Source organism: Micropterus dolomieu, linkage group LG16 (genome assembly GCF_021292245.1).
Source record: "Micropterus dolomieu isolate WLL.071019.BEF.003 ecotype Adirondacks linkage group LG16, ASM2129224v1, whole genome shotgun sequence".
NCBI classification, from domain to species: Eukaryota; Metazoa; Chordata; class Actinopteri; order Centrarchiformes; family Centrarchidae; genus Micropterus; species Micropterus dolomieu.
Window position 1 is genome coordinate 9,779,247 of NC_060165.1, and position 17,513 is coordinate 9,796,759.

General features: G+C 41.0%; 2 protein-coding genes across 6 annotated transcripts in view; one reads left to right on the forward strand and one right to left on the reverse strand.

Annotated features, from left to right (window-relative positions):
* Positions 1-1,270: 1,270 nt before the first annotated feature.
* Positions 1,271-13,196, reverse strand: LOC123984622 (DENN domain-containing protein 2A-like). 2 transcript variants are annotated; one of them, XM_046071591.1, is made up of 20 exons: positions 13,035-13,196; positions 10,271-10,342; positions 8,391-9,506; positions 8,175-8,266; positions 7,694-7,788; positions 7,390-7,599; positions 7,003-7,096; positions 6,861-6,911; positions 6,579-6,781; positions 5,603-5,712; positions 5,228-5,297; positions 4,705-4,782; positions 4,444-4,584; positions 3,884-4,032; positions 2,589-2,766; positions 2,472-2,513; positions 2,231-2,339; positions 1,843-2,112; positions 1,677-1,763; positions 1,271-1,566 (listed from the first exon to the last, which is right to left on the reverse strand). In XM_046071591.1, exons 2-20 carry the CDS (start codon positions 10,327-10,329, stop codon positions 1,535-1,537), a joined length of 3,186 nt encoding a protein of 1,061 aa, XP_045927547.1. In that variant the 5' UTR covers positions 10,330-10,342; positions 13,035-13,196; the 3' UTR covers positions 1,271-1,534. The 2 variants fall into 2 exon arrangements, with proteins under 2 accessions (XP_045927547.1, XP_045927546.1); XM_046071590.1 differs by lacking the exon at positions 13,035-13,196 and adding an exon at positions 11,349-11,560.
* Positions 13,197-13,211: 15 nt separating this feature from the next.
* Positions 13,212-17,513, forward strand: part of slc37a3 (solute carrier family 37 member 3) — a 12,680-nt gene continuing 8,378 nt past the window's right edge. For 3 of the 4 annotated variants that reach the window (XR_006828468.1, XM_046071593.1, XM_046071595.1), the window contains exons 1-3: positions 13,212-13,367; positions 15,253-15,474; positions 17,054-17,168. Coding sequence is in view for 3 of the 4 variants with exons in the window: in XM_046071593.1 (XP_045927549.1) it covers positions 15,398-15,474; positions 17,054-17,168 (192 nt within the window). In the remaining variant the exon portion in view is untranslated. Of the gene's footprint in view, positions 13,368-13,527; positions 13,666-15,252; positions 15,475-17,053; positions 17,169-17,513 lie in introns of those variants that run through there. The other variant, XM_046071594.1, reaches the window with a different exon arrangement.

A 17,513-nucleotide genomic window follows, 5' to 3' on the forward strand; every position in this document is an offset into this window, starting at 1 on the left:
TTTAATAATCATTTAGCCATAGCTATTTCTTTCAACCGTTTATCAATTACTTTTAGCTAACTATTCCAACTGTTTTGCTATAGTTAGGCTATAGCTATCTATTTTTGGTTAAAATCCATTTATACATTACTGTTAGCTAATTTAAAGTTAGCTTAATAGCAGATAAAGGTACTATTTGAACTCATTACTTCCACAATCTTTCCATGCCCTGACACCTGCAGAAGCTCCTGGTACACAGTGTGTCAGTACAAACCTGTGTCTAAATATATTTGTTGTCTGTGCGTCTGTGAATTTGCCACTGACAAGGTGACGGGTGCTGTGTGATGCCCTGGGGCCCTTGGGCTTGCTCAGCAGGCACGAACTGAGCACACAAGTCCTCAGACAATACACTACTATGCTCTGCTCTGCACCTGTGTTATGTTTTCATGCTGACAAAGATGTGCTTTCCTCTTTGTGGGCTAAATATCTGCTTTGTTTCCATGACTCAGAGACTAAAATAGTAAAGCTGCCACCAACTCTGAACCAAGGCTCTTTGTAGTAAAAAAGCCAAATTACTTTGAACACACAAACACCGCAGTGAATGGTTAGCAAATGGGTGGTATGTGAATTACTCACTGTGTAAAACTGGCACACAAATGCTGAGTGAACACATTCACTTGGCTTTTACTTTCTTCTCAGGATTCTCCAGTGTGTAACAAAATGTAAATTGTGCCATTGAACACATTTTCTTTTTTTCTTACCATAAAGTAATCCCATCATTCATAATCTGGAAGTTGGTGGAGATGTACAAAGTTTACAAAAATGACATCCAAACTCTAAAAGTGTTATGGACCTGGGCTTTCGTTTCATCGGAAAGAACATGGAAACATCAAGACAATAATATCTATTTTCTTGTCAAGAGTCAAGTGATGTCACTGTTATGACTAAAAGAAAATTGGAGCATTATAGAGCGAGAAAGAAAGCCTGTCTGTGTCATTTTCCGGTCAGTAATTGTCAGTGTCAAGATCATCTAATCAGAGAAAATATACTACTGCCCCCTTGTGGATTCAGAAAACACCATGACTGTAAACAAGTTAATTCAAAGGATCAACCATCTACTATATTTATCAAACCATTCAATTACCCCTTGTGCCTTGAATTGAAGCATTCACATTCTACACTAATTTATTATTTATTCAGGTTTCCCCTTTAATATGTCAGCTGGTATGTAGATTACACCAACCAGGAACCAAACACTTTATATATATTATTTTTAATATTTCTCAAAAAGTTCCTTATAAGGTTCCTTTATTTATGTGAAATACAGGATTTTCTTTTGGTGGGAACAACTTGTGATTCACCACAGCCACCCTACATCTATAAGGAGTCCTTGAGCAAAAGTCTCATTAACACAGATGAGGATGGCACAAACAGCGTCTCAGGAAAAGCAAATGATAATTTCTCTTGCTGGATTTATGAAGTCCATGAACTGTTTCCTTGTTTCAGCGCTTCTTCGTTTTTAGCGTTGGTTTCTTTTTGTGCAGTTACAGTGGCATTATTTCTTGGAAAGAAATTTCATTTTGTTTCCTGGAGCAAAAGGAAAAGAAAGAAACAATAGGTTTAAGGTGAGAATGAGCCTACAGTACAGACTATGCTATCGCTACGACAAAGAAATTCTGGCTCAGAAACAACCTTACCCAAGCCTTTAAGAAACCTGTTAACCCTCCGGTGTTCATTCTCATGGATGGAGTCTAGATACTCCTGAACCCTCACTTCAAACAGTCCTGAGGAAAGAGAAGGAATTATGAATCACTGGATCGCCTCCTGACAGCGGGACCTCTTCTTTTTCCTGCAGCTCTTTACCTCTCAGAGCCTGCCTGTGGAGCTCTCTCTCCTGGATGAACCAGCCAAACATCTGGGTCTCCATGAAGACCTCCAGGAAGCGACGCACAGTCTTAGACGGGACTGCTTTACGAAAACCCTCGCGCTGGAAGGAGCAGGGGACTGGGGAGGAGGAAGAGGAGGAGTAACCGTCTTCCCGTTCACCAATGATGAAGAGGGGATAGTGGCCTACCAGCTCCACGAAGAAACGAACAAAGGCCTCGGACACAACAGTGCTAAGATGGCCAAAGTCTGAAGAGAAGAGGATAAATATTGTAATATATACAAAAAGTGCTGCTGAACTCGCTCACTTGCAAAACTAAGCAGCTTTTATTGCTAGTTTTCAGCATCAGTCCTTGTTATGTCTCACCACTGGGTGTGTCTCCTCCTCTCTCATTAGCGAGATCTCGTCTCCTCTCCAGAACATTCTCCAGGGCTGATTGAAGCTTAGATGGCAGGATGGAGTCCTCATCATCCATCTAGATGTGACAAAACAGGATAGAAATTTAATTTAAAGGTATGTTAAGGATGAAATAATGTGTTCCACGTCCATACAGATCATGCAAAGCCACAAAAAACATGAATCAATCAGGATTCGATGTACAGCCTACCTGTCTGAGAAATCGACTGTTTCCAAGATCCACAACAAGAACCTGTGCACAGAAAGCCTAATTATTGGAATGTACAACATTTTTAGCATAATTGCCACAAAGTAGTGTTTCTCTGACCTCCTCCAGGGGCAGCTCAGTGAGCTGGGGCAGTGAACTGGACAGCAGGCCTACGATGAACGGGGTTGGAGTGCAGACGATGTCAAGCATAGCCGAGGGCAGCACAGGGATGTAAGTGTGTTGCCATACAAAGGGATAAAGCAGTGCCACAACAGCATGGCAGCATTGGGAGAGAGTACTGCAAGAAGAGATGGGAAAAATGAGTATGCACTGACGACGCTGGGGACATGATGATTTTGTCTCCATAACTTTTTGAAAGCTTTTGTTAAAAAATGTTCCTAAAAATAGTTTGTACCAAGAAATGTTAACTAATGACTAAAGAAAATGCTTTGAGAAAGGTTTATTTGCACAATTAGAAAACATACAAAGCAATTTAAATATAGAAGAGACAAATGTGCATTGTCCAAAAAAGTAACAGTGATTACTGCATTATTTTCTATTATATTTTTCTATTTATGAATTATTATCTGCCAGCTGATTTTTTTTGTTTTCTTTTTATAAATGAAGGCATTTCCACCCTAAATTGGAGCAGAAAATGCCTCCAGAATGCAGGTTTTTAAATTAAGTGTCAATTAAGCTCAAAATGTTTTGGGAGAAGACCCCCAGACCCTCCACTCATTATTCAGCATTTCAGATTAATTCAAAATAGTTTTAAAAACTCTTCTCATCTTGTTTTTTAATCATCAAGTCTTGAGACACAAGTGTATGGTCATACCCCCAGTCTGAGCCCTTATGTCCCCACCACTTTTCAACACTAAGTGTTGACAGAGAGTAACTTACTCATTCTAACCACAGGAGGGTGCTATGGTCTAAAATACAGCCTCATCACTTAATATTCCCTAAAGTAACATTTCCCAGAGAGGGAAGCAAAGCCACATACTACTTTTATTTACATCACTCAACTTTGCATTCCAGTCCTCTACTACTGTGACCACTCTCTCTGACTCCCACTGGCTTGCTCTTACAGAACAAACAAGCCGGCCCCAGCACAACAACTCAACAGGCCGCTCTTAAAATATCTCTCTGGCATGTTCCCTGAATAAAACTGCGAGCTGTCTTAAATTGATTTAAAAATGTGGGTCTGGGGCCACCTGTATTTCTTGTATTTCCATAATGAAAGCTTCCCTGATGCTTACACCTAATATACAAAAATGACATAAACAGTAGAAGAAGGATGTTCCGTGTACCCTCTTATTTTAGGAGGCATCAAATGAGCTGTCACATGAAGGGGGAGATACGTATTTCTGCATGCTGTGTAACCCTACAGGATAAACGGCTCCACGGAATGGACCAACCTGAGTTTGTCAGCAGTGAAGATGACCCTTCGCTCCAGCAGCAGAGACCCAAATACTCGAATCAGCAACCGCAGACTCAGGCAGGAGAACAGACATTCAAAGTCCACATGCTCCAGGCGTGAGTCAGAGGGTCGACAGAGCTCCATCACCTGGGGATAAGATGGAGAAAAGATGAAACTACAAAGCTATAGAAGACCATAACAGACTTAAATTTCTCGTACACTCTGTACAACTTCTTTTTAATTGAAAATTCATATTTTTGATCTTGACGAAAGCTGAATGACTGAAACATTACATGGAGCTAGCTATAACATTAATTAAAAAATTTGTATGCCAAATATTTGTCACACACTCCAGCTACATGAGTATTCTCCCCTTTAAGATTTGTGCTGCCAAAATCGTTACATGAGCAATAAAGTTTCAATGGGCAAATATAATTTTCAAAAACAGGTTATATACTTGTCTTTTGTCTAAGTCCATGGTCTGAATTTCAGTATTTCAGAAGCCATGCCATTTCAGCTGTTCAGCTGTTGTTCTAGATAGCCCGCGGTGTCACTCACCTCGGTGCCTGAGCCAGGGAGGAAAGTTTTAATGGTGATGGTTCTGCCTGGAGCTGGAAACTGAGCCTCCATGATGGCTCTCATAAAAGGCTGCACAAGGGCTGGAGACAAAGCCCTCCGCCTCTCCACCTCATCCAGCACCTACAGTACACACAAATATATACACACACACACACACACACACACACACTTGTATACTACATTTGTTTATAATATTTACGTGAATGATTTTATCATAGGGGACCAGTGCCAGAGGTTTACCTTGTTGAACAGGTTGAAACAACCAAGGTGGCTAACAATACAGTAGACCTCTGGTAGACGTTTGCCCTTTCCACTGGGCTGAAAAGAAATTTCTTTGGATTAACAACTGGGTTTTGAAAGTATTTTGTAAGTAGAAAAACATTGCTGAATTCTCCAAAAAAACAAAAAAACAATTAAAAGACAGTGTAATCTCTTCCAAAATTGGAGTTGCAATGTTTTCTCATGACAGAAGATAATAATTCTTATTATCTTATAATAATAATTCTTTAATCTCAAGTACATTCTGGCAATATAAAAGTTTGAAAAACCACAACACACACATGCTGTAGAAATACATATGCAAAGGCACACACATACACACTTTCCCAGTCTCACACACTTCCTCCCAGACTCTGAGATGGACCGTTTTCCCACAGCCATGCCGACTATTTTGGCACGCATATTTACTCAGCCGTCATCGTGGTATTTAGCCACTTCCTGTCCAGTAGCAGCACACTTATTTATTCTACTCATTTCTATTTACCAGTAAACGCCGGCAGTATCCAAACCTCCTGTTTCCATCCTCTCCAGTCAAAACAAAGGAGAACATCTCGCTGTGAGGGATGACCCACAACAAATACACAAAAAAACACGTGATTAGCATATTTTGTTTGCACAAAAAATACACATAAATATCCTAATTATATACATTCAAATCAGCAGTTGTGTGTATCAGGGGTTAAACAGTATGTTTTCTAGTGGTAATGACAGTTTAGTTTTCAGTGTCTATTATAGTGAGTTGCTAAGGGAGAGAAATGGCTCTGGGGAGAGTATTTAAAACTATTTTGACCATTAAATTAAACTTTAATTTATGTGGAATTTCATAAAAAGTGCAATAAGTTACTTTTTACACTCTCACCTTGGGAAGCTCTCCACCGGCTCCCAGTCTTTTGCATCAGGGAAACAGAACTGAGGAATGATCCTCAGCTGATCCTCCGTCTCCCTCATGAACTTGAAGCTGCGCTCCATCTGCAACATAACAAAAGCGGTGACACACGGACTCCATTTTTGCTACTTTCATGCATTTTTATTAACTTAATTTCCAATACTATTTCATGCACATTTATCCGTAATCAGCCGGTAAAAGTTTGCGTGTTCTTATTAACATGTATAAACTTACAGGTTTAAATAGGAAAGATTAAATGCTGCAGTATGAACAAAGACAGCCTGGTGTGAAGCTTCTCCCTTGCTATTTCAGCTGTTTGCATTCCCAGAATCTTGTCTGGTGGACTTGGGCTCAGTCACATATTTTGAAATGTTTTAATGTTGACTTTTGTCTGCCTGGGGTAAAAGATGTAGATTTCTATTTCGAGGCATTTGGTCCCAAAAGGTTAAAGGGGGTCCTTCGGGGATTTAGCACTGCACTTCCATAAAGTATGTGGACTCACAAAAGACAGATGAAATTTATATTTTTTAAAGAATGGTCAAAACTGATAAGGCCAAGATATCCTGACTTTTTCAAGCTATCAAGGTGATTTATTTATCATTATACAACACAAGGTTGTACAACGAACGACACTAGATCCTATGTTTCCCATCATACAACAGGATAGCTTCTTTCATTAGACCCCACTTCTTTCAAATCCCACATCCAGTTTGTAAAACAGACTTTTTGTTAAAAACGTAAAACCTCAAGCCCAAGTTTTAACTGTTGACATCATCAGGGCTTTTCCCTCTGGAGCTAGAGAAGATGTTATACAACTGTTTTCACAGGCTGAGCAGCAGGCCTACTCCACATCATGAGTTAACTGAATTTAAAATCTGTGGTTTCCTTCTTCAAAACAAAATTACCCACAAAAAGCAAACAAAGATTCAAGCACCCCTCTGCTTCTGACCTTCGGGGGGAACTGCTGCGTGACCTCTGGCAGGTAGTGGGCACCGGCCTTCGACTTCTGCAGTGACACAACTAGAAAATATTCAAAGAGCTGACGCTGGTGGAGCTCCCGTTCCAGGGAACTGTTGGTACCGTTGTAGTGGGCTTGAGCCTGGTTTGGCTGGCTGAGTATGGACTGGACTGACACGAGACGCTGACGATGAGCTGGAAAAGAGGAAAGTAAGAGACACTAGGGTTATAAATTGAAGATGTCAAAAAAATGTTTAACTCATTTCTGTGGTACCTTTCGCTCTTTCTTCAACTTCACTCTCAGAGTCACTATTTTCATCTGTGACTGCAAACAACAACAAAAATCAGTGTAAGCATTAGAAAATACAGAATAAAGTTGAATCGCTTCTGGATGAACGCCATTTCACCATCATCACCTCTCCCTGAGCTTGTCTCAGCGAAATGATAGATCCTTCGTAGATGTTTCTTCCCGATCCGAGCCTCAAAGATGCTGTTGATTCTCAGTACAACCTGTTGGAAAAAAGCTCTGGCTCAGCATAAAGAAATACACAGCATGACATATTTCCTCAAGGATCAGAGCAAAATACCAATTAATAATATTTTGGCAGTGTTACCTGGTAGCCACACTTTAAATTAAAGCTGAACTTAATCTATAAATGTGATATAGGATCCAGCAAATGGTGTCTTGGCAGTCAAGAAGTCATATGGTAAGCATTAGGATCGTAGGATAAAACCTTTACTCTAGTTCAGGGATTCTGGATAAAATACATACACTGCTCTAAAATATGCGCTCAAACACACACCGTTGGGATCCTGCGGCACGTTCGGCTGTAGGGATCCCCAGGCAGCCAGGACGGGTGTTCAGGCCCGGTGGGAGTTGAGGGAGGGCTGAGCTGGCGTGGAGATGAAACACCCGCGCTGCCGGTGCTGTGGGTCGACTGGTTGGTTCGACGCAGGTCCAGCAGCTTAAAACTCCTGCCTGAATTCTGCCTGAAGAAACCGGGCCTCGAGGTCTATAGACACAAATCATTTAATACATTTGCATGATCATTTATATAAGAAGTGTTGTCACTGTAAAGTATTATGCTTGGCTTGTACTGCAAGAACCTTGGTGGTATCGGCGCCAGGAGAGGAGGGCAAAGACTGCTGGGAGCACTGACTCTCCAACTCGATGTCCTCATATGGGTTCTCTTTGGATGAGTCTGAAGGGAGACCAAAGATGGCAACGTTCAAAACATGTTCATCTGCATTTTTCCTGTTAAAAGTTACAAAGTCTCATGGTTCAAACTGTATTTTTAGGCAGAAGCTGCCAGTGTAACATTCAATATGCGTGCATTTGACTTAATCCGTGAAACATGTTGATTGTTTTCTGCAGAATGTAGTTCACGAAGAAGTGGAAAAACACCAGAAACAACATTCAACTCATGTGGTAACAAACTGATTCTAGAAAATATCAGGCACATATTCAAGAAAATGAGCTGCAGCCCCATTGTACAGTCCACATCTTGTGGATTCCATGTGTATTTGCCAAAAGGTCAACTATTTCTTTAAAAAGGGAAATCAGTGATGGATAATAAAGGTTTCTGACCTAGGATGTCTTCGTAATGATGTTCTTGAGACAGTGAGCGAGAGAAGAGCAGGCTAGTTGACCCTGCAAGGTCTTCAAACTCAAAGGATTTCCTGTCATGGTGAACAGAAAAGTGCAAATTAGTATATAGGTGCTTCTAAAGTCTGAATGAACTGAACCGTTACGACAAACCAAACTATTATATTTACTGTTGGTTATATTTTGTGCCCTCTATACCTGTTGATGTTGTCTCTGACTCTCTCACCCCTAGGTCTCCCGTAGACGCCAGAAGGAGGTTTTAGGGCCGTTTTCGCAGAGATGGAGGGCAGAGGGGGGAGGTTCCTCTGCCCTCTCCCATGCCTGGGGCCTGTAGCTGGATGCTGGAAGGTTCGTTGGGGTTTGGGGACTGGGTTGATGGGGGGCGCCCCTGGCTCTGTGTACACATTCTCATGGTGCTGCTTCCCCTCTCTGGCCCCGGAGGATTTCGCTGCACCAGTTTGACCCACAACTTCAGATTCTTTCTTCTTCGTCTCTACCTGTTTGTCCTTGCTCGGTGGGCTGAAGTAGTTTCCGAGCTCTGGAGGAGTTTTCCCATGGCTCTCCCCCATAGCCTCCAGTTTTTTAAACAGAGTGAATACAGCTCTCTTCTCCTGGCTGGTTTGATCGCCTGTTCTCCTGTCATAACTTTTCCTCAATGTCCCCACTGGCGGCTGCACTCCTGCCGTAGGCGAACAGGGCCTTGAATCCCCAAACTTTTCTACATTCTCTTTCTCATGATCTTGCTTTTCCTTGTGGACAACTCTAACGCAGTCCTCCCCTTTTTGGTTCTCAATGGGCTTGCTGCTCTTAAGCGTCCCTCTTTGCTGTTTCCCTGTTTCAACAGGCGAACAGGGCCTTGAATCCTCAACTTTTCCTAAATTCTTTTTCCCATGATTTTCCTTTTCCTTATGGGCTATTCTCCTGCAACCCTCTAGACTCTGCTCATCAGAAGTTTTACTGTTGCTTTTTGTCAGAGATTCTGACCTTTTTATGCTGGTGCACTGGCCCACAGTACCTGAGATAATGGGTGAGTGTGAGGGTTCCTTCTCCTCCCACAGAGAAATCTTGTCCTTGATGTTGCCTCCATTGGATCTGGGGAGCTTGTTGCCTACGTAAAGAGTGTTGTCATTGCTGTGAGGGTCAAAGGTCGGCCTCCTGTGAGCCATCATGGGTGATTCTTCCCTCTGGTTGCTCAGGTGGTCTAATGGGGTGAAGGGCAGTTTTGGAGCCCACTTTCTTCTTTGCCCAACTCCCTTGTTTTCCACTGAAGCAATATGGAAGCCACTTATTTCACCAAGACAGCCCTTGTTCAGCCTAAACACACAAAGAAACAACCCATTTACATAGTTACAAATTAACATAAAATGGTACTCATTCATCCCTGATAAATGTCAAACAACTAATAAATGTGCCAATATGGAATGTAAATGATGCTGAAATGATTTTAAATGTAAAGTTAAAGAGAAATAAAGTACATCTCTCACCAACCCGAGTCAGCCAACACCACTGAGAGAATGTGGTAGTGGTAATACAACAATGAAAATTAATAATAGTAATAATAATGATAGCAATAGTAATGATATAATAATAGGACTAATACAAATAATTGTAGCAGCAGTAATCAGGATCATTACCTGAATTAAATCAGAAAAAATGCAATAATAAGCAAACAAAAGGTTAAGTGACTGACTGCTACCAGAGTTTCTTGAACTTCCCAGTACGGTCACTGTGACTGCTAGTTAGGGGACAATTAGTCTTTTTCTGGCAACAGTGGGAAAATCCAGCCTGAGAGTAAATGCCAGAGGACAAGCCTATGACCGAGCATCTTCTTCTCATCAGCCTCGCTAAATAAACACATACTTGGACCAGGGCCCATTTCATCAAACTGTTACGTTTTAATAAATAAACAGGAGGAAATGGGAAGTCCTAAGTTGAAAGACCTTTCCTGACTTGTCCTTAATGAATGCAACGAGTAAAGAGCAACCTAAACCATGTCACTTATTTCTCATGGTGAGGAATTTGTGAGGAAAATTTCCTATAGGGAAAATGTTCACTGATAAACCTATTCTGATACAAACCTGTTGACAGTGGAGTAGATGCAGTCCGGCCCGTTTGTCATTCTCTTAGCGGCTGCCATGATTACTGTACACCTGAGACAGAGAGGAAAGCATCTTTGACATCGACATCCTTGTCAGCTTGGCTCCGAATGACAATTGGTGTTAGGCTGTTGTGTGTCACTGAAAAAGTGACACACAACATCTCTGAACACACTTGAAGGTATTTTTTTCACACCATGTATCAAAATGAGATCAAGATCTTCGGAAGGACTGACATTTTATGCAGCGTGGCCATTCATTCACAGCTGGTAATTTATTCTATTCAGGCACCAGCTAGGCAGACTCAAGCAAAAACATAACAGCCAGGGAGTAAGTGCAACTCCCTCGAGTAGTTTATCACACAAACCTACATTTCAAATGTCATGAGGGAGCTTTTATATGATTAAATCACTCTTCTGTCCCTTTTAATGTGTTGTTAAATGCTTCTTATTCTGCCGCCTTCTCCTCACAGGAGACCAATCTTTGACCCTGGTGGAGGCTTAAATGCTCTGCTCTCCTCTTCTTGACTCTCATGCTTTCACATCTCTAAGGCCAATGTTTCAAAGTTCGGTGGCCTCTAAGATAGTGCTTTTGTAATTTCCCAGCTCTGAGGCTGGTGTCATTTGTTTAGTAGTCCAAATGAAAGTGTACATGAGCAGAGGGACTGCATACTGCCCTTAAAGACACAGGCTGTGGCTGACTAGCTGGGAAACAAGGCATCCAGATACATAGCTAATGTGTGACATCAAGTCATCCAGAGCTGTTAATTAATTACATCACATTTTTTACAATTATTCAAAAGATGGCGATTGCAGTTTTCATTTTGCAAGAGGCTGCCTTTAGGAAATACATATGTCCAGATAACTTCCAAACAAGGTCACGTTTTTTTACCTAAATAAATATGCCATATCTTATTTCCCCCCCTCCCAAGTTTATTTTTTACAGTTATGAAAGTATCTAAGAAAATATAATGACATACAAGACAACACAGCCTGATGAAATCCCACTGTACGCATCACATTTTGTACATTGAAAGTACAATATTAAGTCTGGCTCTTACCTGCTGCTGCAGTACAGTTCCCATATGTTCATTAGTGAAATGGGAGCATAATGCAACCAATGCTGCTACAACAGTATCCATTGGTATAACCTCCAAACCACCGTGGTGTGCTGTATGTCCAGGTTAAACAGTCTGCAACAGGTTTCCTAACTTGATTTAAGCCTTGAGGTGAGTCGTCAGATGTTTAATTGAATGAGAATAGAGACATAAGGGTCTCACCTCGAACCACTGGACACTTCTCTCCCTGTCTCTTCTCCAATCTTCAACTTTCATTCACTCTTTCTCTCCCCACAAACCCTGGATATGACTTCCTCCCTCTCTCTCTCTCCCTCTCTCTCTCTCTCTCTCTCTCTTTATGTCTATCAGCTGCCTGCCTCTCTCACAGCTGACATTATGAACAAGCTATGTAGGATGAATGCATGACTCTTAACACTGACTGAACTAAGTAAATGCCATACTCTTGCCAACTAGCTGCAGGGAAATTACTGATGCATGGGACAGACATTATTGTAACACATTATTTCCCTCCAAATCTGAGGTTCGTTGGAATTCACATCACAACTGCTTCTTAGCTACAGTTGCTCATGCAGCTGTAGCATACCAACCCACCCTCCTTGCCTTATGGTGTATATTTACCTCCAATAGGAAATGAATAAGAGAGCCCCAATGAGGTTTGCAAACTGCAAGTGAAAAAAGAAATGAAGATGCCTTTGACACAGTTACATCTAAAGAGAAATCAGCTGTTTAAATGTCATGATACAAATGAACTCACATGGCAAAGAGGTAATACCTAAAATGTCAGAGGCATGAATTCATAAATCAGTAATGTATTTTGTTCTACATTTAATCAATAATAAAGACTTCCAAGGTTGCAACATATATGTGATGGCAATTCAAGTTTTCAAATTAATAGCTTAGGCAAACTTTCTTTCTGTGAATTTTATTCAAGTCTTCTCCAGAAGGAACTCACTGGGACACACACGCATCAGAGTATCATCCCAGTGAGCTGCTGTGTCTCAGCACATGCAGCTTTTATCCAAATCTCAGGGTTAGCACTATCTTACCACTGGAACATGTTGTCTTTTTTTGTGTTTTCTTTTTTTTTTTACATGTCCTCTGGAGGAAACTCAATCTAAATCTATCGTAAAGACAATCATGCCCTAGTTAGAATATACAGCCAGGTACATGTTGTAAAACAAGAAAAGACATGACCCCCCTGGACACATCGTAAAGCATCACACACATTTGCCTCCCATTGTCCCCGATCATTATCATAATCATCAATTCAAAATGTAAAGCAAGATTAACTCAGACACATTACTAAGATTACATATCAATAAGAAATTCAAATACACTCCATGTGATTGGTTAATGTATTATTGCACTTGTGAGATAATGCACCCTATGTACATTAAAAAAATTTTTTTGCTTGAATGTTAATCCTTATACTTCATTTTTTCTAATCCTTATTTTTCACACCAGTCTTTTAGCACAACCTTAGATTGTACTGCCACACATATTACTTCAGCAATCCCTGAATGATTTAACATATGGTCTATATGGTATTGGACACTTAACTTTAACGTCAATAGAAATGTCGAGTTTTATAGAACCATGAACAACATCTTAAAATGTGCAAATGCATGTTAAACACATATAGACTATAATAAATGTATAAAGGCTTACCAGAATTCAAGTGCTGACCACGTTCAGTGCTGAATCCCTGTTACTGTGTCAGGCAGGGAACAGATTTTGAACTATGTAGAAATCTGCCTGCAGCCAATGGAAGGCTGGCTCTACACCACAAGTGGTAGTAGAGTGACAGGTGAAAGCTCAACAGCTGCCTGCACAGCACTGTCACGCTGTGCCTTCACGCCTGTTATTCCACTCCTGTCCTGCTGGTGGCAGCAGTGCGCCGCTGTGCTCTGCTTGCAGCCACGTCCGTCAGACAGGAATCCACGGTAAACACAGATTGTCGCAACACCCAGACAACTAGTCAACGGAAACCTGGGCTGAAAGGTAAGAAAACGTTTTTGTTTGTTTGTTGTCTCTTGAGAGTTTGAAACTGTAACTTTCTGCTGTTTGTTCATAGACCTATGTGTACGTGTAACCAACCCGGAACTGGCGATGTTGTCTATTAGTCAGTCAACACTGGGTGGCTCTGTCGCCAACGTTGTGTGCTGGTTACTTATGTGAGGCAGAGATGGGCAGAAACTGTAGAAGTGGCAAATGTTGCCTCTCAGAACGACAAAATGCTGTCAAAAATAGATGAAATCGACCGACTATTCATGGGGGAATTACGTATTATACATAAAAGGTGAGTTGCTCATCAATGAACAAGCTAAATCATTTCTTTGTAACGTTACACAAAAGTCATAGAAACAGTGTTTAGACGAGAGGCACAAACCAGAGCCTGTCTGGTCTATAATCTACAGGACGTCCTGCTTAAATTTTCCCTTTCAGTGGGGTGTGCACTTTACAGTATAATAGTCCCAACTGTAAGTAACTGTATCTGCAGTGGTTTGCCAACAGGCACCAAACTAATGCCGGTAGATTTGTTTTACCTCCAGGGCAAAAAAGCACTTTTGGAGCTAACAGCCTGTTTTAACTGACAAGAGGTTGTGTTTTTTTAAAAGGGAAATACTGAGAGTGATAGGTCAAGCTGTGACTACATGTTTGTAGCAAGAAACTCTGTTTTCTTGCTTTACACAATGCACACAACATAACTGAATATTCCTCAAATTCTTCCCCTTTTGTCTTTTTAGAAAGGACGCAGTCACGAGGCTAATGGTCTTGTTTGCCTCAGGTAGAATTTGTACAACTAGCTACAGTGAACTTTGCTTGGCATGCACGCAGGAGATTCTGGGTGGAGTAACAGTATTGCAGGAAAAAAAATCAGCTGGTTATGGTATTTACAAGGTTTGAAGTGTGTGTTTGAAGTGATCAGTGTTTCTTGGATGAACTGTTCTCAAAATAAAGCCATGCCTTCTCACAGAGTGTCACAGAGAATACATATCATGATTATTGGCTACGCTTCCTAACTTTATAAACATATGGACTAACCAGACAAAGTCATGTTTGATATAGTAAGCTATTTGTTTCATTATCCCTCTTCTCTCAGTGACTAGAACAATATACAGCCTGCTCCTGCAGCAGAAGTGGACCCTTTTCCAGTCACATGTCAAAACAACATAGGTACAGGCAGCAGAAACTGGCATGTAACTGGAGTACAGAGTATAAGGAAAGGAAAACATGAGACCATAATGTGACGTCTACAAATTTTTAAATTTGGGAGAAAAGACGCTGCTGGTGTCAGATAGGTACTCCGTATCGGCAAATACCCCAATCTGGGGTATCAGAATCGCATCTGAAAATGTGGGATTGGTGCATCCCTAATTAGTTGGAGAGCCCTGTGTAAACAACTTTAAGCAACAGCTGAACAGGCTGGTGGGGGAGGTTTCAGGCCAGTCAGTACACTGGGCCCATTGATACCTGTAGGTGCCAGAGCAAAACCCAGCATTTAGACGAGATTCATTTATTCATACTCGTCTTTAATCCTAAGGAGATGGAAACTTTCAGCAAGATAATATTGGCTGTTGCATCCAGGTAATATCAGGTAAAATGATTTTCATCACCCGGTCAAATACTGCATCATTTGAATGGAACATCCACTCTTAAACTCTTTGAGAAATTGCACAAACACTGCTTGGTTGCTGCATCTATGCCATAATTTTCTCTCATAATAAAAAATATAGTTTTGTGTGTTCGCTTAGTCAGCCAAGGAGTAATAATATATTTCTGCTATTAGTACTTTGTATGAGTTGTAATAATCAGGTTTTGTGCAGTCAAGAATTTTAACGTGGGTTTCAAATTCCTTATTTTCACGCTTGTTCTGTTCCTCTAGCAATGAGCTTGTCCCATCTGGCATAGTGGGAGACTATAGCTGAACCCCCTCCCTGTCCTGTTGCTGTTTCCCCCGGAAGACTTCCGCCAACACCACCTCCTTCCTCATCCTCCAACTCCTCCTCCTCCCTCCGGCCGCCCCTGTGATGCCTTCCTCGTGCTGTGGCTGCCTGTCACAGTACACCCATCATCATCTGGTTGCCTTCCTCCTCACCTTCTTTAGGTAAACCAGAACCCCACCCCGCCTCAAACCTGTGTTCCTTCCTTCGACCTTTGTGTTTTTGGGGGGTTTTTTCAAGGCTTTTGGGGGTTTTTTTGAAGATTATTTGCACATTCATTGGAAAGAATCCATTTACAAGCACTTTTCACAGCAGTTTTGAAACAAAAAGCTCCTCACTAGCTATTCACAGCTCACTGAACCACAGGAACAAACCATAAGAAAATATTATGTTAAATTATAATAAAGTGTTTGTTCACCCAAAAAAACTTTTTCATTCCATTATCATTGTAGCTGATAATCGAAAGAATAATTGTGTAATGCCGTATACTGTGAAACCATGATATCTTCTTCTGAGATTATCATACCATGACAACCACATTGCGAAAGGATGTGAGCTGTTAATTTAGGTGAAAGGTCTATGGTGTATGGTTAACCTAGGTCAGTTATAGTCAAAATAACATGAACCATAAGTACTGAGAACAAGGGGTGAGAATCTCTGGTCACCTCACGTTTTGATTCATATCGATTCAGAGGACTACACCGCAATGATAAAACAATTATTGATGTTTCAAAATGTTTGATTTCTATACATGATTGATTTTTTTTTTTTCTCACTGTGTGACTACTTGCTGCTTTGAAAACATTGCGTATTTGTACTTCCATCATCTTTTAGTTTAGGTAGACAACTTGCATTAGGGGTGCAAATGTTTTTTTGCATTAGGGGTGCAAACATTCAGCGGTGCTCTTTTGCCATCATTCTTATCATAAGAGTTAAGGCACTGAAATACAGGAATATTATCAGTAAGGAAAAAAAATCATTAATGCTCCATCCCAAGACTCTGACCTGCTGATAATTCCTGAACAACTTAAGCTCGTTTATACAGGGCTGGCACAGCAGACTGACTAAATGCACAACTGAGGGCACTTTGTAGCAGTGCTCAAGCACTTATAATATATTTCAGGTTATTTTTGAGATTTTGAAATGCAGAATGTACAGCAATGGATTTAAATCATCTTTATGTCCACCTGGTAAATGTCATGCTATATGTTTATTTCAGGTGCTGCTAATCTTTAATTACAGTAGATGTGTTATCACACATCTGCTGGCGAGTCACGGCACTCCTATCAGGAGTGAAGCAAAGTGCCGTCTGCAACAGGCAGCAGCACACAATGAAGGCTGCTGTTCATCGCAACATTTGGGCTTGCTTTGGATTTAGGCCATTTCCAGTTTGTTAGATAAAGATGTTGCGCTCCAGTGTTCCCTGTAAATTCTTTCAGCAGAATTGAACTGCTACTTTGGAATTTAAGCTTCTACATGTCTTTTGTTACCTTTTGTAGTCCAAGACAACTAACAGGAACTTTTAAAGGACTAATAATTGTCCAAGTAGTTAGTATGCTATGTATATTATGGTATGTTAGTAATTCCATTTTTTTATATTGAACAGAAGCAGAGTTCCAGTATAATAAACAAGCTTTCAGTAATTATGTATCCCCTCCAGCTGAAGTATGAACCAGTTCATTCCACATGGACTGTTTAAATAAATCTCTATCATATTCCTGTTGCTGTTTTCTGTCTCTCCAGCTATGTGTTGCTGCATGCGTCCAGGAAAACATTCAGCAATGTGAAAGTGAGCATCTCAGCCCAGTGGACACCATCTCTCCAGAATGACAGCGCGCCCGCTTTCTCCCCCGGCGAGGTACTGAGCACCAGCAGAACAGAGCCGCATGCAGTCCAATACTGTTTCTCACACACACAGATGCTGTAAACAGTAAAAAGTTGGCTTTGCGGCTGGAGAAGGGTTATCCATTGAAATGACCCATAATGTTCAGCCTTGCCTCTATGAGAGCAATCACTTTCAAATTGACAAACAACCAAAGTTTTCTTAATCAGGTCCCTTAAAAAATAATATAATTTGGGTGTTGGAAATGTAATGTGACCATGACATGTAAACTGCATAATATGAACTGTGTTTTCTCCGACTGATGCAGACATGGGAGGACAATCGTCTGTTTTCAGATGAAAAGCAGGCCACTCTGTTCCT

Excerpts from the sequence above, each read along its gene's own strand:
- LOC123984622 (XM_046071590.1), bottom strand. The coding sequence starts at position 11,380 with ATGAACATATGGGAACTGTACTGCAGCAGCAG. Across the intron at positions 7,600-7,693 it reads CTGGCGCCGATACCACCAAG|ACCTCGAGGCCCGGTTTCTT; the intron begins GTTCTTGCAGTA and ends TTGTGTCTATAG. Across the intron at positions 7,097-7,389 it reads CGTGCCGCAGGATCCCAACG|GTTGTACTGAGAATCAACAG; the intron begins GTGTGTGTTTGA and ends TTTTTCCAACAG.